At 34.4% G+C, this 23,745-nt stretch overlaps 1 protein-coding gene across 1 annotated transcript in view; it reads left to right on the top strand.

Annotated features, from left to right (window-relative positions):
• Positions 1–23,745, top strand: part of LOC119609406 — a 261,260-nt gene that overhangs the window by 154,514 nt on the left and 83,001 nt on the right. The window contains exons 7-10 of the mRNA XM_037964168.1: positions 13,979–14,110; positions 14,193–14,564; positions 15,020–15,391; positions 16,370–23,644. Coding sequence (XP_037820096.1) covers positions 13,979–14,110; positions 14,193–14,564; positions 15,020–15,391; positions 16,370–23,644 — 8,151 coding nt within the window. The remainder of the gene's footprint in view (positions 1–13,978; positions 14,111–14,192; positions 14,565–15,019; positions 15,392–16,369; positions 23,645–23,745) is intronic.

Below are 23,745 nucleotides of genomic sequence, written 5' to 3' on the forward strand. Positions count from 1 at the left end.
CACCATTCTTCTTCACCCATAGATTAAACAAGATCTCTAACTGGTCTTGTTTATGTCTTAAACAAACACAAGCTTACATCTATGTAAAATCAAGAGAGCTTATGAAGGAACTTGTTGACCTTCTCAGCAGTTCGGTCGAACAGTTCCGAACTACCCATTTTTACCTATCACTTATTTAGCCCCATAGATTATGAAGAGACAGATAAAAAGCTTAAGTTTGTTTTCTAAGTGTACACTCTCTCGCTTATAAAGGGGACTCTCAATTGACAATTATATTCACCTTTCTTCTTATGAAGGAACTTGTTGAGCTTCTCAGCAGGTCGGTCGGATTGTACCGAACTACCTATTTTACCTATCACTTATTTTAATATAGTCATCCCATAGATTACGAAGAGACAGAGAAAAAGCTTAAGTTTGTTTTCTAAGTGTTCACTATCACGCTTAGAAAGGGGACTCCAAAGAGACGATTATCTTTATCCTTCTTCTTATGAAGGAACTTGTTGAACTTCTCAGCAGTTCGGTCGGATAGTTCCGAACTACCTATTTTACCTATCACTTATTTTAATATCTCACCCCATAGATTACGAAGAGACAGACAAAAAGCTTAAATTTGTCTTCTAAGTGTCTACTCTCTCGCATAGAAAGGGGACTCTCAAGTGACGATTATCTTCACCTTTCTTCTTATGAAGGAACTTGTTGAGCTTCTCAGCAGTTCGGTCGGACTGTACCGAACTACCTATTTTACCTATCACTTATTTTAATATCGTCACCCCATAGATTACGAAGAGACAGAGAAAAAGCTTAAGTTTGTTTTCTAATTGTTCACGCTTCGAAAGGGGACTATAAAGTGACGATTATCTTCATCCTTCTTCTTATGAAGGAACTTGTTAAGCTTTTCAGCAGTTCGGTCGGACAGTTCCGAACTACCTATTTTACCTATCACTTATTTTAATATCGTCACCCCATAGATTACGAAGATACAGACAACAAGCTTAAGTTTGTCTACTAAGTGTCCACTCTCTTGCTTACAAAGGGGACTCTAATGTGACGATTATCTTCACCTTTCTTTCGTCAAGAAAAACTTAGTGCCAACCAGGTGGTTAGACGTCAATAGAAATCACTGTCTATTCGGATGCATTGACTCTTTGTCGAATTGCTGGGTTGCCAAAAGACTTACACACTTACATTTATAGAACTTATTATAAAGAGAGAACCTGGTTATACCTGGTTAAGATAAAGCTGCTCTTAAATATAGCTTTATCTTTATCGGCAGTGAGTATGCATTAAATGAATTCCTTTACTGATATGTTTGTTTTGTATACAAGCAAAAGCTTTCGTTTTCATAAAAAGGTCACGAGAGATCTTATTGTCTTTATCCGATTTTCTCTGATATGTACTCATATTCAGAACATTTTAGATTTTAAATTGTACATTTTTTGGTACTTTTCACTTTACTAAAGAATGTAGTACTTTTGGTACATACATATACGTTGAATGACTTAACAAAAATTTAGAATAATTAAAAATATTCAATTTATGAATTTTTAATTTAAGAATCTTAAATTAAAGCTTGTGGTACTTTTTGTTCTAAAAGTACTTTTTGGTAATTTCCCCATTAATAAAATAGAAACACAAAATTATTTGTTTTAATACTTATATTTAAATTTCCCCTTTAATGAACCTAGAAGTTTCTTTAAAACCTAAAAAAATGACAATAGGAAACTTTTTGGAACTTTTTAAGCATTTACATACACTAAATAAAAAAATCCCCTTTTATCTCTAAATTAAGGAAGTGAATATCATAGCCCATCTCCTTTAAGGAAACAGTGTAACGTGTTTTTCATATAAACCTTTTGGCTAAGGAAAAAAAACGTAAAATATTTTATTACACATGAATGCTTGGTTGAATAGTGAAAAGTGTTTTTCTTTGTTGTTGTTTTCAAAATTTTTCTTGTTGTTGTTGTAGTTGCTGGTGATGTTTGTGTTACCATACGGTATGATTTCTACATATATATACATATGTATATATATAAACTAATCTTTTCCATTGATTTTTACTTTTCCGTACTAAACTACTGCAAAGGCAATAATATTAGGGGTATAATTTTTGCAAATAGAACAAAAAAGTACTTTTTGGTAAGTACTTTTTTGATAATATAGTTGCTCAAGAAATGATTTTAAAAATGTAAATTTTGAATTACTTCAAAGGAATAACTGTAAGAATAAGGTAACTTTTGGTAGCTTTTTGTTATGAGTGCACTTGGACATCGGCTTTCCTGGACAATGATAGTTCTGCATTTGAAGTATACCCCTAATATAAACATAAACCTCACAAACTATCACAAGTAACTATCCCATCCGTCTATCTATCAAAGTTAAAACAAACATACATATGTATATATTTTTGTTGTAATGACATAGAGTTAGAATATATTGAATAAAACAAAGTGGCTCAACATGTAACAACGTCATTGAATTTAGATTATGTAATACTTAAATATAATGGCATAATAAGGAAGAAAACTACAAAACACGAACAAAATAACAAATATTCAATACAGATCAATAAAAAAATATATAAAAGAGTACTAGGAATAGAACAAAAACCATACATAGATAGATGTTAACATGATGTTCATATTACTTGTTATGTTAGAAATTCAAAGGAAATTGTGACAGTTCAAGAAGATGAAAACGAGAGGGAAAAAGTTGAATTATAAATGTGCAAATATTTAAATATTTTGTTTAACAGAAATGGTTATAACAACTAGCAGGAGTTAAATTATACTCAAGGGATTTGTACAAAAAATATTTAGTTAGTTAGGATTGTTTATATATGGAGGTGAATGAGCATGTTAGTGAGTAAATTAAAATTCATTAAATAAAATGTTATGAGGAAATGTGTATAAGTGTTTAGGGAAACTGGATTATTAATTGTGTATAGAAGAGTAGAAATGCTGTAGAAGTTCTTATATGTTAGGTAATTAGGTAGTTATTTTATGTTTCTGTTTGCTGAGCTTAAGTGAAAAACTTGTTGACAACAGCTAATTGTATGTAACTTATCATTAACAAATTAGCAGTTTACTAGGAATACTAAAATGTCTTTAAGGTTTCAGTGCTATTAGAAATATGCTCATTTATATGATATTTAATAGACCAGTACTTATATGTTTCCAGTAATAGTACAGTATATTAAATATATATTTTACTGTCACTTACACCTTAATAGGAAAGAGAATATAGGAACTAACAAACTTTGGATTTAACTCTTTCACGTATACAGGACACCGGTGTCCCAAGATTTTTTACATTTTTCTCGATATAGAGCGTAATTTTGAGTTCACAGCTACAGTAAATGGTTATTTCTACAGAAAAATAACTTATTTTTTAGAATCTGATGTCATTACATGCTATAAAGGATAATATCCTGCGATATCCTTCGAAAACACTTTTTACATTTTTCATTTAAAATAAAGTGTGTAGTGAAGTTATATCCATTAAAAGTCCAGCGGTTTAGTTTTGTGCGTGAAAGGGTTAAAGGGACATTCTGTGTTTTAAATCTAAGATAAAAACTATTGAAAAAGTTTAAAATCATTTCATGATTTGACTTCCCAATTATACATTTCGTTTTATATTCGATTACAAATTATATTCTAAATTTATTTATTAGAGAGAGAGAGTACTTTGCTATATCAGTATTAGCGCTATTTTCTCAATTACTGATTATTTCACACAAAAATTGTTTTACCCGGAAGTTTATCGGTAGGTTGTGAAAATTCAGTATTATTGTACGGATTCCAGTGCTTTTTGCTTAATAGACTATTCCATGGAATAATCAATTGACTAATGCATTACCTAGTCAAAAACATAGTTCATATACTAGTCCATAAAGTAGTCGAAAGACTAGCTCATAGACTATTTAATAAACTAGTTCGCAGTCTATTCAACAAACTAAACCATAGATTAGTCCGTAGACAAATGGGACAGACTAAATCATAAATCCGCCAATATACTGTTTTTTAGGATAGTAGATAGACTAGACAATATTTAATGGATTAAAATTGTCAATAGTGAGCTTACTATAGGCAACGGATTGTTTGTCAATAGTGAGCTTACCACGTTTGTTAACATTTAGACAACGGATGTGTATAAAATTTAGATTTCGACAACGAATTGTTGCAATGTTGTCAACAATACATAGTGTTCTCTTACGTATGTATATACTTTGACAACGGATGGTATTGAAAAATTTCAAACAGTTTGGTGTCAATTTGGTACCAGACGTGTATATTTATTTCTCCCTCTGTGCAGACTGTTTAATAAACTACTCCATAGATTAGTCTATAGATCATAGACTAGATCATAGATCAGCCAATAGCCGATAGACTAGTCAATATTTTATTGACTAAACTTATCAATAGAATAGTACATAGACTATACTATCTCAGTCAAAAGACTAGTTCATAGACTAATCAATAAACTAACTAACTATTCTTTAATAGTCTAGCCCATCGATTAAAATTATATAATAAACTATTCAAAGATCACTTCATAGACAAGTCCATAGACTAGTAAATACTCTAGTCAACTGACACGTCAATAGACTAGACCATAGACGAGCCTACAGATTAGCTTTTAGCCCAGTCCATAAAGTAATCAATACAGAAGCTCATTGACTAACTAATTGACTTGTCTTTTCCATAGACTCGACATAGTTAAAGAAAGTTAGTAGTTTAAATTTTCCATGTCTGATTAGAACTAGAACCATTTCATTTAACTGCTGAACCAATAACGATACAGACGCTCATTGACTAACTAATTGACTTGTCTTTTCCATAGACTCGACATAGTTAAAGAAAGTTAGTAGTTTAAATTTTCCATGTCTGATTAGAACTAGAATCATTTCATTTAACTGCTGAACCAATAACGAAACAAATTTTGTATCGATTCCAGTACCTCAGACTAAAAACTTTTACATTAATCTATTTTCTTTAATTATTTAATTATATTCAAAATTTTGAAATTTTTTCCCTTATAAAAATAATTACTTTTCATCTCCTACAAATCAAAGGAAAATTATTGCTGCCAAAAATTGCCTCTAGATAAAAAACCGTTTTTCCCTTCGCGACTTGTCATCATTAGTGACACTTTAATTAAATACATTTTTACAACTCCATATTGTATTCTACGAATTTCACAGCATAAAAGGTTCTCTAAAGCCGATAGTTATAGAAAACAGAGATCGGCACATATGCCCAATAGGAAACGAAAGCAAAGCTCAAGAAATACAAAAATTTAAATTAAAAAAAAATGTTTTAAAGCTTTCTTAAGAGAATTCTTGTATGCTCTTTGTGTCGATCACTATTTTAAAGCTGCTTACTAGGTTGATCTTGTTGTGTCTTACATTTTTTTGGAGTTTCATGTACTATGTGGTTCAAACAAACATATATCATAGAGTAACATCTTTTACACTCAAGTAATTACGCGTGTCAATGCATGTTCATCGTAGTACTGCCACTAGTAGAAGTAGAAGTAGTAGTAGTAGTAGATATGTGGCCGTAGAAGTTGTTGCCACAGAAGAAGAGTGGCATAAAATTAAAACTACAACAACATTAGTAATAATATAAACAGAATCTGTTTTAGTAGCTTAACTATGTGCTGTATCTGATTTTATATGCAAAACTACTAAAATAGCTTTATTTTTTTTGTAGTTTTTATGTTGTATAGTTCATGTAGATCAGACTGATGATGAAGATGATGCATCATCATCTAGATGACTTTGGTGTTATAGTTTTTTTTTTTTTTTTTTTTTTTTTGTTTTTGCTTCTTCTTGATGTTTTTACGCTTAACATATATTTTATTTTAGTGTAACATGTAGTAAGCGTAACAAGTTTATCAAATTTTTAAGATCTTATGTTATGAGCGTGTAAAAAAAAAACTAAAGCATGATCGCAGCAAAAATGTTAAACTTGAAGTTGGTGTTTTAGTTTTCAAAACATGTGGCTTTAAGAAATTTTTAATATATGGTAGTTGGTGTTAAATACGTGAGATTTATTTTGGAGGCCAAACTAGTGACTTAAGTTATGGTGCGTAAATATTTGTTTAACAATTAAAACAAACATAGAATTTGTAAAATAGTTAAAATGACAGATATTAATAAATACTCCCCCAGTATTTATAGTCCTAATTACTGGTTATTTCCTCTACTTTTTAATTAAAATCAAAATCAATAATTTTTCCTGTTTAGGCCATTTATTATGCCAACATATTGATTTATTTGCTAAGTTTTTAATTTCTTCAATTCCCAACAATTCATGCCATTTCCTTTGTACTTTTCCATCTCCTTAAAAGAGACTACATGACTGCACAATAAAACTTCAAGTCCGGCAAATAAACCAAAACATGTTATCAACATGTTTGGGAAGATTTGCTGGCAATGGGGTTCTTTCAGCTTTTTCCTAATCTAATAAAACCTTAATTATAAAATTGTACAGGTTGTTTCGTTGCTACTTTGGTTCTTCTAATAACAGGTGCATAATTATGGTTAGAACACATTTACTATCTGTAGCAGAAATATGTTCTTTCTAAAGCAAACAACAACAATAACAACAAAAATAAAGTAATAATAAATAATCTTAAACCAAAAGATGTTACCACAACACGTAACATGGCTTTAAACAACAAGCTAAATAAAAAAAAAACTACAAATAAAAAAAATTAAAACGAACTCTTACCCATAAACATGATTAAGTTTCTGGGAGTATTTGCTTTGAAAGTATGATATCAAGGAAGTGATTATAAGATTTCATGACTTCTCAGCTAAATAACTACTACAAGTTAAGAAAACTAAAAATAATCTACACCTAGTTAGTTAATGGTGAGAAATATTTTTAGTTTTAAGAAAAAAAAAAAAAGTAATAAATAATAATTTGAAAATAGAACTTAATTATTTTATACAAATCAAAGAGCAGTTCCAAACATACTCATTTTCAACTCCCCTTTTTATCTTAATAAAGTTCGTTAAAATTGAACTTCTTGTTTTTTATTATATTAACAAATAAAATTTGTTTAGTTTTAATAGAAAATTTAAAATGAAAATAATCATTTGAAACTAATAATAAAATAATTAGATTTCACTTTTTTGTCTAGAAATCCATTTACATTTTCATTATGTTTATCGGTAGGCTTAATTTTATACCATGTTTTAAATAACCATTAATGTATTTTATTTTTCTTAAGTAAACAAACATTTTCAAGGCCATTTTAAGAAACAAAATTTTTAAAGTAAATTAAAATAGTTAAAATAACAAAAATTAAGTAGACGAAATAATAATAAAATTAGTTCTTTGGTAGGCTTTTTTTAAATAATGAAAAATTTCCGGCACTTAAAGAAGACCTTATCGCCATTCAATTATAAAATTAATGAGTTTTCTTATAACAAGAAGAAGGTACAGCTAAGAGAGGTAATGCGTTTTAAATTAGTGTTTTTTTTTTAATTGGTTAATTTGAAACGATCACTATAACGTCGAGTTCTTATTAGGGGATCAACGAAACCATAGTGGAAAGTGACATGGCCTTAACAATACTACAGTATTGTGAAGATTATCAACTGATGTTCAGTAAAAAGATCATCCATCTGAAGATCAGTAAAAGGGCATTCCTCTCTTGATACCAGAGATAATCTCAATATCACTCTTAATGAACATGAATATCAACTGATGTGATGATTATCAACAGATGTTCAGAAAAATGATCATTCATCTAAAGTTCAGTAAAAAGTTAGTCCTCTCTTGATATCAGAAAAAATGCCAATGTCGCTCTTAAGCTTTGACTCCTTTCATCTACAGATATTTATCATAATTACTTTTCATTTGCTATTCGGAACCTGATCTACTGAAAATGCTTAATTATTTTAGAATCAGGATTAGTAGTAAAAGATATGAGCACGCTACCGGCTTTTGAACCTGTTCCCTGTAGCAAGTGCTTTATGCTGACGCTTGATAAACATTAGTGTGGCTTGATTTTAAAGAATTTGAAAACTTGTACTACCGTTAGACAAGGCCAAGAGGTTTTGCTTAACGGTTTAATACTGCCGTATCAGTCTTACTGTTTGGTCTTCTTAGATAAAAATGAATATATCATGAACAAACCATACTGGATGCCGAACTTCTAGAAGCATTTAATTTAAGTTTATTTCTCCTTTTCTCTTACAATCGAGGACGCAAGTTCTGGTACATTCAACTATTATGTATACGGTGCAGATCTGTTTCAACTTGCTAGTATCTTTGGTCTTGTATTCTGTCAGTCTCTTTCCTATTATTCTTTATTCATCCATATATTTATAGAGCTTGGTAAATCTCTTCTGACCGTAGTTTTCTTGCGATCAATTTATATCTTTTTAGGATCTAGATGTTTAGCGGCTTAAGCAAGTCCTTTTTATCCTTCTTTCAAGGGATTGACAAGTTAATACCAGAGACATATTGCAAAAAGATCTATCTACACTTCTGATCAATTCTATTAGATCAATCTGTGACAGAAATTCAGTACAACTTCAGAAGTAATCAGACTTAAACCCTTGCGCAAAAGGATATTCACACTCTCCTGACGACCCTATCAAAATTGATAGATGGGTGGGTTTTGAGTGAGACGAAACTCAGGTGGTCAAATATTACCACTTGTAGAATATCGAGACTGCTCTGGCCCACTCTGACAACAGATAGGACTAGGACTCTCTTGTCTCTTAGTAAGAACTCGATTAGGCTTCAAACTCGTATAATTACTGGGCACTGTATGACTGGACATATGTCGGAACGTAAGGGCTATCCAAGTTATAGCTACTGTAGAAGCTGCTTGGACGAAAAAGTGAAATCGGTACAACACCTTCTATGTCTGTGCCTTACAAGAGCACAGACTACTCTGACTTGGTAGAGCTCTTTTCCATGATCTAGACTGTCTCAGAGATGCGTCACTAATAAACAAGATCAGTTTTATTCGAAGCACCGGCTGGTTTTCATGGAGACCGAACGAACCAAGTAGTCAACGAAATTAGGGAAGGAAACCATTCTCTCAATATTAGGGAAAGGCTTCCGAGTGAACTCTCTTGCTAGCGAGCAACCCACATAACCTAACCTAACCTCAGAAATAATCATAATACCAAATAAGAGGAGATCAATTCCAAATCATGTGTCTACAACTGAACTGATTCTTTTCATTGTTATTGTATAGAATTAACAGATTGATATCGGAGACACATTGCAGTAAGTTCAACACTTCTGATCAAATTTGTTACATCAATCTGTAACAGGTTTTTAGAACAACAGCAGTAATGATCTTTTAAATTAATATTATACGAAATAATTGGAAATCAAATGTCTACAACTGAACTGATCCCTTTCATTCTTCTTGTAAATGATTAACAGGTTAATACCAGAGACATATTGCAATAAGATCAATCTACACTTCTGATCAGATCTGGTAGATCAATTAGTAACAGATCTTCAGAATAACATTAGTTGTGATCTTTAAAATTCCTATCAGAGGAAATCAATTAAAGAGTGCCTACAACTGAACAGATTAAAATCAGAGATATTTATATAACAATAAGATCAGTCTAAACTTCTGATCAAATCTCTTTCATCTCTCAGTAACAGATCTTCCGAATAACTTAAATTGTCGAAATTATAATTCCTATCATACTTGCAAGAAGATAATCAATTCTCTAAAAAGTGTCAAAGGATTACAACGAGGATCACGAGAGCTAATTTCATGTTCGAAAACCTAGTCCTGGCTCCCAATAATTTCAATATTACAGGAAAATATTTTGCTCTAATTCTATTTCCCATGAGTATAAGAAAGTTCAGAAACTTTTCTACTTTTCTGAAATGTTAACAAGTAAAAAATAACTTAATTACTTACAAATCATATGTTACATATGGTTTTATCTTCTAAAAGAAACACGCTATTTAATATTTATTTTAATCACACTTCCCGCTGTTAAAACCGAAATCGTGTTTCACTTGCATACTCTGGACTGGAATGGTATGTAATCCATTATAATTTTATTTGCCGGTATTTATTACGCATAAAATGCTATTTTTTGTAATGTCATTTTCAATTCCTTTTCTAGCTGTGTAAACATACACACACACACACAAAAAAACAGGCAGCACCTGTTTTGTATATATTTATGGCCATAAAGATGAGTTTGTATATTTTAAGAAGCATTTTGTAGGTTTAAACACAGTTAGTTTTTTAATGTTTATTTTATACGTATGCATATTTATATGCCACACGAACAGACGGACAGATATTATTATGCAATTTTTATAGGCCTTAGTTGGAGTTGGGTTTGAGTTTCTTTTTTTTTTAATAATTTTTTTTTTTTTTAACATTTCTTTGCTTTTCCTGTATATAGCTTTTTTTGAATTATGTTTATGTGCAAATGCATTTTTTTCTTATATTTATTTATGCATTGGACATGTTTTGAAAGAAATGAGGTTAAGTGGAAACTTATATGCGTATACATTAGCATTTTTTTCCTCTTAAGCTTTTTCATTGACTTCTGGTTTCTTGAGCTGTAGTGAGTGAGTGTTGGGTTGTGTTGTGTTTTTTTTCGCTAGTTGCTGTTATTCTGGAGTTCTTTAAATATTCTGGAAAAGTTGCAAATGATATTTCTTTTACATTTTAGTGGGAACCTCAAGTTGATTTTTTTTTTTCTTTTTGTACTTTCAAAACTCTTAATGCTGTTACAGAGTTGCAAGTTTTTTTTGGTTTTTATTTATATATTTCTTCAAAAGAAACTTGTTGAGTGAGTATATGAAAAATGTGTTCGTTTTGTCAATTCATTGGTGGTAAAATATTCAAATTTATATCACGTTTTTTTTAATAGTTTGGTTTGTCTTGATAGACTTTTTGAAATATTGTTGCTCAGCGAAGAGTTTGTGTTTTGTGCATTTAATGTTTAACATTAGTTAACGGTTTTGTGGCATAGTTGAAGGTTTTTTTAATGTTGCAAAAGTAAATTTGTCTAAATTGTTAATGTGAGTAATAAAATGATTTAATTATTAAAGAATTTCGATTGGATAAAGTTGACTTTTATATAAAAAGGTTTAATAAAGAATGCTACATTTTGATAAGCCTCAGAATCGTCTATATACATAGATATATACGATTCTTAACGATTTATGTAATCTATAATGCGTACTACTAGTAATATAGTAAATGCTCTTCCACATACATGTACCCTTTTCACTAGGCCCAGTATATGTATATAGAGATGGACAGACTTATGGATGGAGAGATATTATTGCAATACTTGTTTTTATGTTTTCCAAAAATGTCGAAAGCCATTGGAAAGGGAAGTAACTTCCCCTTTATAGGGTGACAAATGAATATTATGACAATTACCATAATGACATCATATTTATCACCTTGATGAAGGTCATATACATAAATGTACAAATTACTCACATGTTTCATACAGAAGCTTTCTGTTTCCAAACAGTTCCTGCCACAAAAAAAGGCCTAAGGCAAATCTACTTAAATTAATGAGCTGAAATAAAAACAAAAACTACTTAAAATTTGTAATTACATTATGCATGCTTCATTAAAAAACATAAAAAATTAACACAAAACAAAAGACTTAAGACACAAACAGGTGTTAAGGGTAATAATCGAAAAATAAATTTAATGAAAATAAATCAAAGAATATTAAAAATTTTGAAGTCTTTCTAAAGAGTTAGCAAAAAATTCGCAAAATAAAAATCATTAATTATTTAGAAGTTTTAAAAGTAAACTACGCACATGTTTGCAATTAAAGACTTTTATAAAAAAAAATATTTTGCCACTTCAGAAGTTCCACTTGATCAGCTAGACCTGTAAGGGAGGGGGTCTAAACTAATGAACAAAACATTGGAAAAAAAAACAACAGAATAAAGCTTAATTATTTGTTACGCATCTAAGCAACGTTTAAATACATTTAAATAAAACCCATATTAGATAACTAACAATAGATAAAAATACAACAAAAAAATAAAAGCATAACAGCAAGACAATATCAAGGTTAAGAAATGAAAAAATATAGTTTTTAACATAAAATCTTAACTTTGAAAAAAAAGAAACGTTTAAATATAAAAGCATATTTTGAAATAACTGAAATATAAATGATGATGTCACATTAATCATTATGCGTAAAATTGTTTTAACTTAAATAGCATATAATTAAATTATAATAATAATTAAACAATTATTCACACATTTTACTTAATAACAAACCAAATAATTAGTTTATTTCAAGCAATTTTTCTTATACCCTGAGAACGTTTTTTAGTTACTGAAACAATGTTTTGTCTTTTCCTTTTTAAAGTTATTTACAAACTGACAGCTGTCTTAATATTGAAGACCAAGAAATGATACACTTGATTAAATAACATAAAGCTAAAGTTGTTGGTATTAGTTAAAAAAAATACTTTCCATAGAAAGTCATTTTTTTTCTATTGCAAGTTAAAAACACATTTAAATCTTATAAAATCTTTCTAATTAAAAAAAAAGTTGTTATAAAATTCGTAAACCGTATATTTTCAATGTCTTTTTCTATAAAAAAAAACAAAATGTCCATAAAATATAACATTTAAATGTCCCCATCAATGTTAAGTATGCGTAACATTAAATGTTACATGGAGGTCTGTCTGTCTTTTAAATACCATCACTCAATCATACATTCAATCAAAGTTTTATTTTAAAATCTCAACCACCTGCATTTTGTGATTTTTCTTGATTTTTTTTCGATTCTAAGAAATGCGTACGTTGACTGTCGTCATTCGAGCAGAAAAATTGCGTGGTATGTCTTTGTCATACAATTTTTTTAGATTCAATGTTAAATTCTTCAATGTTTATTTTTTTTAGCAAATAGACTTCATTATAAAGTAAAATGTTGAAAAATATTTGGTATGTTTGGCAAAAACTTGTAAAATTGTTAACAAGTCTAGAACAGAGTTTTGGGCAGGCTTGGGGGTAATGATTATATTTTCAATTACAATTACATTTGAAGTAATGTGATTGAAGTTACAAGTAATTGTAATTGGTAAACTCGAATTACAAATAATTGTAATTGACAAAACTTCAATTACGAATAATTGTAATTGAAATGTTACAATTACATTAGAATGTAATGTAATTGAAGTTTTTCCAATTATAATTACATGTAATTGTGATTTTTTTCCTTATAATTATCTGTAATTTGTAATTAGTAATACCAAAATTGTAATTAAAAGTAATTGTAATTGGTAAACTTCAATTACAAATAATTGTAATTGACAAGAATTCAATTACAATTACAAGTACATAATTGTTATTGGTTATTGGTCAATTACACATAACAAGTAATTGTAATTGGTTATTGCTCAATTACACGTAACATGTAATTGTAATTAACTATGTAATGGATTACATTATGTAATCATTACCCCCAAGCCTGGTTTTGTGTTCAGTTTTGATAGTTTTAATTTGGACTCAGACGAAAGCACACGATCATATTATATAGTACATTTTATAGGGGAGTTCGATTTTAGCAAAACTAAGTTTCAATATTAAGTTTGGATGTTGTAGGACCACAGCTAATGAGATCAAAGGACCTCTAAATAGGTTATCATGGTTATATGACTATAACATATTGAAAGCGATTTCGCTTTAGCGTTCTTATGTACTTCCTTCTAAGATCCCCTTCTGTGGGAACTTAGATACACAATGGTCCTTCGTACACTGTTAACTGGGCACCTATTAAGACTTTTTATATAAATCATTAAATCCAAGATCATTTTCACTTAACATTTAAAGAGATTCCAAATTTCTCTAGGATTAAACTGGAGAAGTTTTGATTTTAAGCTACTTCTTAGCTGAAAGTAAGCGCAAGAAGATTAACCCTATATCTGAGAAGTTAAAATTTTGTTCTAATTGAAATTTTTAAATATTTTAATTCCAGATATCGATGAATGTCAAGATCCACAAATAGCACAGCTCTGCGTTGAAAATGCCGAATGTTGCAATTTACCAGCACACTTTTTGTGTAAATGTAAAGATGGCTATGAAGGCGATGGTGAAGTACTATGTACCGGTAAGTAATTAAACTATAAAATAAACCAAAACAAAAAAAAATAATAATCTAAACTTATATTTTCATTTTCTTATACCTTTAGACATCGATGAGTGCCGAAATCCTCAAGCTTGCGGTCAAAATGCCCATTGTATTAATACACCCGGTAATTACACATGTACCTGCCCCGAAGGCTTTTACGGCAATCCCTACGATGGTTGTCATGATATCGACGAATGCAGTAATGGTAATGTCTGTGGTCCTGGCGCCATATGCACTAATCTGGAGGGCGGTTATCGCTGCGACTGTCCTGCAGGTTATGAAGGCGATGGACGTTCAGAAACTGGCTGCATTGACTTTGATGAATGTGCCCGTTCGCCATGTGGACGTAATGCTCAGTGTTTGAATACAGACGGTAGTTTCAAGTGTCTGTGTCCTGATGGTTATTCTGGTGATCCGGCTCAAGGTTGTGAAGGTAAGTGTTGTTTTTGATCATTTTAAAGCTTCTTTGCCTTCTATAGCAAGCAAACAGAATTTAAAGCTTAAATTAAATTTTTTCGTATTTTCATTGTATTTTTCTTATATAAACTGCACCCACCAAAAAAAACCAAATCGAACAACTCAATTTCGACTGAATTTTTTTCAAAAAAACCCAAAATTTATTCAATTCTTTGAAATGAATGGCACTTCATTATTACATCAATATGCAATTCAACATTTTCGCACGACTTCATTATGGTTTAACATTAATAATTTTTAAAACAATAATAACAATTATTGCAAATAACTCATTAATAATAATAATGGTTTAATTATTTATTACAACAACATTCACCTAAAATATTTATGGCAAATAAAAACAAAAAAAAAAACTAATCCACTTAAACAAATTCAAAACAAACCCAATAAACACACACAAACAAAACACAGACGTCGATGAATGCTCTATTAACAATCCATGTGGTTTGGGTGCTGAATGCGTGAATATGGGCGGTAGTTTTGCATGTCGTTGTCCGCCTGGTTTTATGCTCGAAAATTTCGCATACGATGATCGTAATACAACAACGGCTACTTTGCTTGAAACAACACACAATACACCTACAACAAATACAGATACAGAAAATACAGCTTTATTAGTGGCCAAAACTGGTGCCGGTTTGGCTTGCATAGATGTAGACGAATGTAACATGAATGATGGTATCGCTAAATGTGGCACCAATGCTAAGTGCATTAATTTTCCTGGCTCATATCGTTGCTTGTGTCCAAGCGGCTTTCAAGGCCAGGGTTATTTGCATTGTGAAAGTTAGTATCATTAATATTAGTTAGCTTTAAAGCTTTTTTTCTAACTAGTTATTAGCTAAAATGTTGTTTGAGGATAATTTGTAAGCTTTTAGGACTTTGGCAAAAAAAAAAAAAAAAAAAGCTCTAATAAACTTTAATATTTGAATTGCTTTTAATGCAAAACTGCGGGAACTTTAAGATTCTTTTATAACTTTTAACAATCGATAAGCTTGAATCTCAACAGATTAATGACCACTTTTTAACAAAATCTTAATGTTTATTAAACACCTATTTCATTTGCATAAAACAACGTTAAAGTTTTATTTTAAAGTTTAACAACTACCACATTTAAAAGCTTTTTTAAACAAAAATTAGTCAAAAATTCAAAAATCCCTTCTTTTAAAACTGATCATCTTAATTCCTTTACATGACTTCAGCCTACTTTTGAAAATTATATTTTATAACAAATCCTCGCCCAGCACCATACAAAAAGCTTACAAATTTTCAACAACATTTTAAAAACTTATTGTAAGCTTTTCATAAGCTCTTCTCTTTCTCTCATGAAAAAGAGCTTTTCTATCATGCTTTATTTCAGTCTTGAATCTTTCACTATTTTTCTCAAACATTTCATTAGTACTACTCTACAATCGTTTGACATCTATCACTTTATCGTTATTTCTCTCAAATTCTACTGCTGCTCTACTTTCACGCTATTCTCTGCTCTTATTTAGTTTTAAGATTTTTTTTATTATAATTATTAGACACTAATTTCATTAACCTTTTTACAAAAATTTTTTATAAACAACACACTTTATCACCACGTCACCTTTACCGTGCAATTGTTAAAACAAACCAAAAAAATTAAAACACAATTGCTTAATGGCTTTCACACAAAAAAATGAAATCAAATCAACCCAAAAAACTAAATGTCTCACTTCCACTGCGTGACCCAATTTGTGTTATTTTGCTAAATCCCATATCGTTCGTTCCTTCGTTCAGATATCAATGAATGTCAAGATAATCCTTGTGGCGAAAATGCTGTTTGCACTGACACAATCGGTAGTTTTGTGTGTAATTGCAAACCCGAATATACCGGCGATCCCTTCCGCGGTTGTACAGATATTGACGAGTGTTCGACTTTGGAAAAACCGTGTGGTACCCATGCTATCTGCGAAAATAAGGAACCTGGTTATGAATGCAAATGCCCTCAAGGTTTTGCTGGTAAACCAGATGCTAAGACTGCCTGTGAGCAAGTGGATGTCAATATCCAATGTTCCAGTAACTTCGATTGTACCAATAATGCTGAGTGTATAGAAAATCAATGTTTCTGTTTGGATGGTTTTGAACCTTTGGGATCCAGTTGTGTGGATATCGATGAATGCCGCACACATGCTGATATTTGTGGAGTACATGCTCAGTGTACAAATACACCTGGATCATATAGGTGTGATTGTGAGGCTGGTTATGTGGGCACTCCCCCTAGAGTTGGCTGCAAGGAACCTTGTGAGGATGTTCACTGTGGTGAGCATGCTTATTGTAAACCAGATGGTAATGAAGCATACTGTATCTGCGAGGATGGTTGGACATTCAACCCTAGTGATGTCGCCGCTGGATGTGTAGATATTGATGAATGTGATACGGTACATGGTCCTTTTGGCAGTTGTGGCGTTAATGCCACTTGCACCAACTCACTGGGAAGCTTTTCATGCTCTTGTCCAGCCGGATTTTCAGGAGATCCTCTTACAAAATGTGTAGATGTAGATGAATGTAGAACAGGCAACAAATGCGGTGAAGGTGCTGAATGCATTAATATGAATGGTGGCTATACCTGTAAATGTCCCGAAGATTCTATACCAGACCCTGATCCTACAGTAAAATGTGTTCCGATTGTAACCTGCATCGATGACAATGATTGTCCTGGCAATGCTGTATGTGATCCAGCCAAGAGATGTTTATGTCCCGAACCTAATATTGGTAATGATTGTAGACATCCTTGTGAATTCAAGAACTGTGGTGCTCATGCCCAATGTATGTTGGCCAATGGTCAAGCCCAATGTTTATGTGCTGAAGGTTTCACTGGCAGTCCAGAAACACCTGGTGGTTGCAATGATATAGACGAATGCAAAGCTAATCCTTGTGCTGCAAATGCTGTTTGTTCAAATACACCTGGTGCTTATCTCTGCCAATGTCCCAGTGGCGCATCGGGAGATCCTTATCGCGAAGGTTGTGTTACTCCTCGTGCCCCAGACACCTGTTCTGATTCCAATCCTTGTGCTCCTGGCGAGTCTTGTGTACCAGATTCATATACTGGCACCAGCGTTTGTATCTGTCGCCAGGGTTATGAACGTAATCCAGGTACCGGTCAATGTCAAGATATCGATGAATGTTCCCCTACTCGAGCCAAGCCCGCCTGTGGTTTGAATGCTTTGTGTAAAAATCTTCCCGGCAGTTACGAATGCCGTTGTCCTTCCGGTTTCAATGGTAATCCCTTCGTTATGTGCGAACAATGCAATTCCCCAGAATGTCAGTGTCAAGCTCCTTACAAATTGGTAGGAAACAGTTGCATTTTAGCCGGTTGCTCTAATGGCGGCGAAAAATGTCCCAACGGCGCCGAATGTATTTCGATAGCTGGAGGTGTTAGTTATTGTGCTTGCCCCAAGGGTTACAAAACAATGTCTGATGGTTCCTGTGTTGATGTAGATGAATGCTCCGACCCTGGCAGCAAAGCTTGTGCATATGGAGCTGAATGTATAAACAAACCTGGTTCATTCTCCTGCATTTGTCCCGATGGCTATACTGGTGATGCTTACAATGGTCAATGTTCACCAGCTCAACGTAAATGTGCCGCCGACAAGGAATGTAATACTAATGAAAAGTGTGTGCAACCTGGAGAGTGCGTTTGTCCTCCTCCCTATTTCCTGGATCCTTATGATAACAACAAATGTAAGAGTCCTTGTGAAAGATTCCCTTGTGGTATTAATGCTAAATGTACCCCTACCGATCCACCTCAGTGTATGTGTGAAGTGGGTTATAAGGGAGATCCTCTGTTGGGCTGTACCGATGAAGATGAATGTGCCCATTTACCTTGTGCATATGGTGCTTATTGCGTTAACAAAAAGGGCGGTTATCAGTGTGTTTGTCCTAAAGGATTCACTGGGGATGCTTACAAGAGTGGATGCATTTTGGAATCTGGTGAACCTAAAAGTTCTTGTACCACCAATGATGATTGCGCTAGCAACCTGGCCTGTGTCGAAGGTACATGTATCAGCCCCTGCGCTAGTTTACTATGCGGTTCAAATGCTTTCTGTGAAACTGAAAACCATGCTGGTTGGTGTCGCTGTCGTGTCGGCTATGTTAAGGATGCCGAAGGAGATTGCGTATCACAGTGTAAGGATGTAATTTGCGGTGAAGGTGCACTTTGTATTCCTACTTCTGAAGGCCCTACCTGTAAATGTCCTCAGGGTTATCTTGGAAATCCTTTCCCTGGTGGTTCCTGTTCAACTGATCAATGTTCTGCCGCTAGACCTTGCAATCGTAAACAAATTTGTATAAACGGTCGTTGCAAAGAGAGATGCGAAGGTGTAGTATGTGGAGTAGGTGCAATGTGTGATAAGACAAGTGGAAAATGTGTCTGTGAACCCAACTTTATCGGTAATCCCGATTTGATATGTATGCCTCCAATTAAATATGCCGAATGTAATCCTCCTTGTGCTCTCAATGCTCACTGCGAATATGGATATGGTACTGCTGTGTGTGCTTGTAATGCCGGCACCACAGGTAATCCCTACGAAGGATGTGGAGCTGAAAGTAGAACAGTATGTGAGCCTAACAGCTGTGGTCCTAACGCTGAATGTAGATCTGATGGAAATGGAATTTCATGCGTGTGTCCTCAAGGATTCGCAGGTAACGCCTACGTTGGTTGCCATGATATTGATGAATGTATTAACAAACCTTGTGGTCAAAACGCTGCTTGTCTTAATACTCATGGTGGATTTGAGTGTCTGTGTCTATCTGGTTTCGGAGGAGATCCCTTTACAAGTTGCCAACCAGTTGACAATACCTTCTGTGCCGATCCCCATAATTGCAAATGTAATGAACGTGTTTACTGCCCTGATGGCTATTCATGTGAAAATGGCCAATGTAAAAATCTCTGCTCTAAAATATCTTGTGGACCACGTGCAGTTTGCGATTCCGGAAAATGTTTGTGTCCCCTGGGTTATATGGGCGATGCCTATAACAAGGAAACTGGTTGCACAATTAGAGGCCAATGTAATAATGATGGCGACTGTAAGGATTCCGAAATTTGTTTCCAACTTAGCAAAGGTTTACGTAAGTGTGTTGATGCCTGCTCGAAAATTCAGTGTGGCCCCAATGCCCTATGTGTCGCCAACGATCATCGTTCTTCTTGTATATGTAGTGAGGGTTACTTTGGTAATCCAAGCAATTTGCAATCGGGTTGTCAACCAGAAAGAAAAGTTCCCGATATGGAAGATAAATGCAAATCTGATCATGATTGTGAATCAGGCTACACCTGTTCAGCAGTTAATGAAGGTTCAAAAGAATGTGTTCACCTTTGCACAAAGGTGGTTTGTGGTACTAATGAACTTTGTAAAATTGATAACAGCGGCAATGCCATATGTAGCTGTGCAGACAGCTATGTTTGGAATCCTGTTAAATCGGCCTGTGAGAAACCAAGCTTGCCGGATTGTACCACTGACCAAGAATGTCCCACCTCTTCTGCATGTAGACCAGATGTAGTAGGTGTTTTGAAATGTGTTTCCATTTGCGATGAATTTACATGCCCAGCCAATTCAGTTTGTGTGGCCAAGGAACATAGTGGAAGATGCGATTGCTTGCCAGGTTTTGTGGGTAATCCCAATGATCGTAACGGCTGTCAACCTAAACAAAAACACCAATGTCGCTCTAATGCCGAATGTGCAGAATCTGAAGCCTGTATTAAATATGGTCCTGAAGAAATTTTGTCCTGCAGACCTGCCTGTGAAGCAGTCAAGTGTGGTCCTCGTGCTGTTTGTATTACCAACAATCATCAAGCTCAATGTCAATGTCCTCCTGGTCCATTCGCAGGCGATCCTTATGATCCCTTCCAAGGTTGCCAGAGTGTACCTTGTGTATACAACAAAGATTGCCCAACACATCAACTTTGCAATCGTATGACTCACACTTGCTTCGACGTTTGTGATCAAGAATCATGTGGTGAAAATGCCATTTGCTTGGCTGAAGACCATAGAGCTGTATGTCAATGTCCTCCTGGCTTCAAAGCCAATCCTATTCCCGAAGTAGAGTGTACTAAAACTGGAGGCTGCACACCAGGTACCTGTCATCATACTGCCATTTGTGAAGTCACTGCAGATAAACCAGTTTGCAAATGCCCAGAACATTTCATTGGCGATCCAATTAAGCAGGGCTGTCGTCCAGAAGGTCAGTGTCCCAATGGAGATGCTGATTGTCCAGCTAACACTATTTGCGCCGGTGGTCGTTGTATTAATCCATGTGATAATGCTTGCGGACCCAATTCTGAATGCAAAGTAGTAAATCGTAAACCAGTATGTTCATGTCCTTTCCGATTCCAACCTATAGCTGAGTCTGCCAAAGAAGGTTGTGTTCGCTCCGTATCAAGATGTTCTTCGGATGTTGATTGCGGCGGTGAGGTTTGCTACAATGGCGAATGTCGTGTTATATGCCGCGAAAATAACGATTGTTCCTCTGGAGAAGCTTGTGTACAAAATGTTTGTGTTATATCATGTTTAGATCACAGTCAGTGCGGACCTGGTTTAGCTTGTCTTAAAGGCGTATGTTCTATAGGTTGTCGCAGCAATAAAGATTGTCCTTCCGATCAGTCTTGTATTAACAATAAATGTGCCAACCCATGTCAAGCGGGAGGTGTATGTGGACCTAATGCTTTATGCAACATTGACAATCATCGCAGTCACTGCTCCTGTCCAGAAGGTTTTGAAGGCAATCCTACACCCGAGCAAGGATGTGTTAGAGTACCAGCTCCTTGTCTAGCAACCAACCAATGCCCCAGTGGTCATATGTGTATTGGCAACCAGTGTAATTTACCCTGTCAAAAGACTTCAGTCTGTGCTGTGGGAGAGCGTTGTTACCAACAAGTATGCCGCAAGGTCTGCTACACTAGTAATAATTGCTTACCCGGAGAAATTTGTAACAACGATGGTACTTGCCAACCCGGCTGTGACTCAGACGCAGATTGTCCTCCTACAGAATTATGTTTAGGAGGTAAATGTAAATGTGCTCAAGGCTTCATTGGCACTCCTTTCGGCTGTGCGGATATTGATGAATGTACTGAAGCACCTTGCCATAAGTCCGCTAAATGTGAAAATGTCCCTGGCTCCTTCAAATGTATCTGTCCTGAAGGTACTGTTGGTGATGGTTATGTAAAGGGTTGCTCAGCCCCCAAAGAATGTTACAAAAATGAAGACTGCTCAACTGCTTTGGCCTGTATTAATGATAAATGTTCAAATCCTTGTTCGGCTACATCATGTGGTACAAATGCTATGTGCCATGCTGACCAACATCAAGCATTCTGTGAGTGTCCTGCAGGACATTTGGGTGACCCCTATGATACCTCAGTGGGTTGTTTCAAGGTGGAGTGCATCAATGATGATGATTGTGCCGGCGATAGAGCTTGCGATGAAAAAACTAATCGTTGCATCAGACCTTGTGATTTGATTAGCTGCGGTAAAGGATCTTGCAATGTTGGCGATCATAAAGCTATTTGTACTTGTTATGAAGGCTACCAACTAAACAATGGAGTTTGTGAAGATATAGATGAATGTTTAAGCCGTCCTTGTCACAGCACAGCATTCTGCCAAAACTTACCTGGCTCATTTGCTTGTCAATGTCCCGAAGGTTTAATTGGTGATCCAGTTCATGCTGGTTGCCGCGATCCTAATGAATGTTTAACTGACTCAGATTGTCCTTCCTCGGCAAGTTGCCAGAATTCCAGATGTCGTAGTCCCTGCGAACGCGAAAATGCCTGTGGAGTTAATGCTAAATGTCTTGCTCAGTCACACAGTGCTATTTGTACTTGCCCTGCTAATACCCGTGGAGATCCTTCAATTGAATGTGTTCATATTGAATGTACTGACAACGACGATTGCTCCAGCGAAAAGACTTGTTTAGACTCCAAATGTGTGGATCCTTGCTCACTTCCAAATGCCTGTGGATCTCAAGCTCAATGTACAGCACAAAATCACATTGGCTTATGTTCTTGTGAAAAGGGTACCACCGGTAATCCCCAATTGGGTTGTGTTCCATTGCAGTACTGTAACTCCGACGTACAATGTGCTTCAGGTAGCATTTGCTCCAACGGTATCTGTTCGTCGTTATGTTCATCCAATCGCGACTGTATTGCTGATCAACTGTGTATACAAGGAGTATGTCAACCTACCTGCAAATCAAATACTACTTGCCCTGAATTCCAATTCTGTTTGAACAATATCTGTACCAAGGAAGTATTGTGTAGAGAAGACTCAGATTGTGGTCCTAATGAAAATTGTATTGTCGATAACTATGGTAGAGTCAGTTGTGAAAATGTATGCTTAGGTCGCGCGGTTTGTGGTCGTAATGCCGAATGTATTGCTCGCAGCCATGCTGCCGATTGTGAGTGCAAAGAAGGCTTCTTTGGTGATCCGAAGAGTGGTTGTCGCAAGGTGGAATGTAATACCGATGATGATTGTTCCAATGACAAGACTTGTGATGGCAATATGTGTAAGATTGCCTGTCTCATTGGACAACCCTGCGGCGACAATGCTCTCTGTACCACCGAGAATCACAAACAAGTCTGCCATTGCCAACCTGGTTTCACCGGTGATCCTAAAGTACGTTGTGATGTCATTGATTTCTGTAAAGATGCCCCATGTGGACCTGGTGCCAGGTGCCGCAATTCTAGAGGTTCATTTAAATGTACTTGTCCACCTGGTCTTGTTGGCGATCCCTACAACGAGGGTTGTCGTACTTCGGTGGAATGTGAGACCAACGAAGATTGTCCACCGCATGCTGAATGCACACAATTGAATGGTGTACCTAAATGTCATGATGTTTGCGCTAATGTGCGTTGTGGCCAAAATGCGGAATGTATTCCGAAAGGTCATAAAGCTCAGTGTGCATGCCGCAATGGTTACGATGGCAATCCCGCTGACCGGGTTAATGGTTGTAAACCATTGCCAGTACCTTGTCAAGTTACCAGCGATTGTCCGACCAATACATATTGTTCGGACAGCATTTGTAAACGTAAGTACTAACACGTAGGTTTAAGTATTTCAAACAGAAAAAATAAAAATGGTTAAAGGGGTTTTAATAAAATAAAATTTTAGTTTAATCCAGTAGACACA

Source organism: Lucilia sericata, unplaced genomic scaffold (genome assembly GCF_015586225.1).
Source record: "Lucilia sericata isolate MDLA Ls3-8-SP2 unplaced genomic scaffold, ASM1558622v1 Contig000023F_arrow, whole genome shotgun sequence".
NCBI classification, from domain to species: Eukaryota; Metazoa; Arthropoda; class Insecta; order Diptera; family Calliphoridae; genus Lucilia; species Lucilia sericata.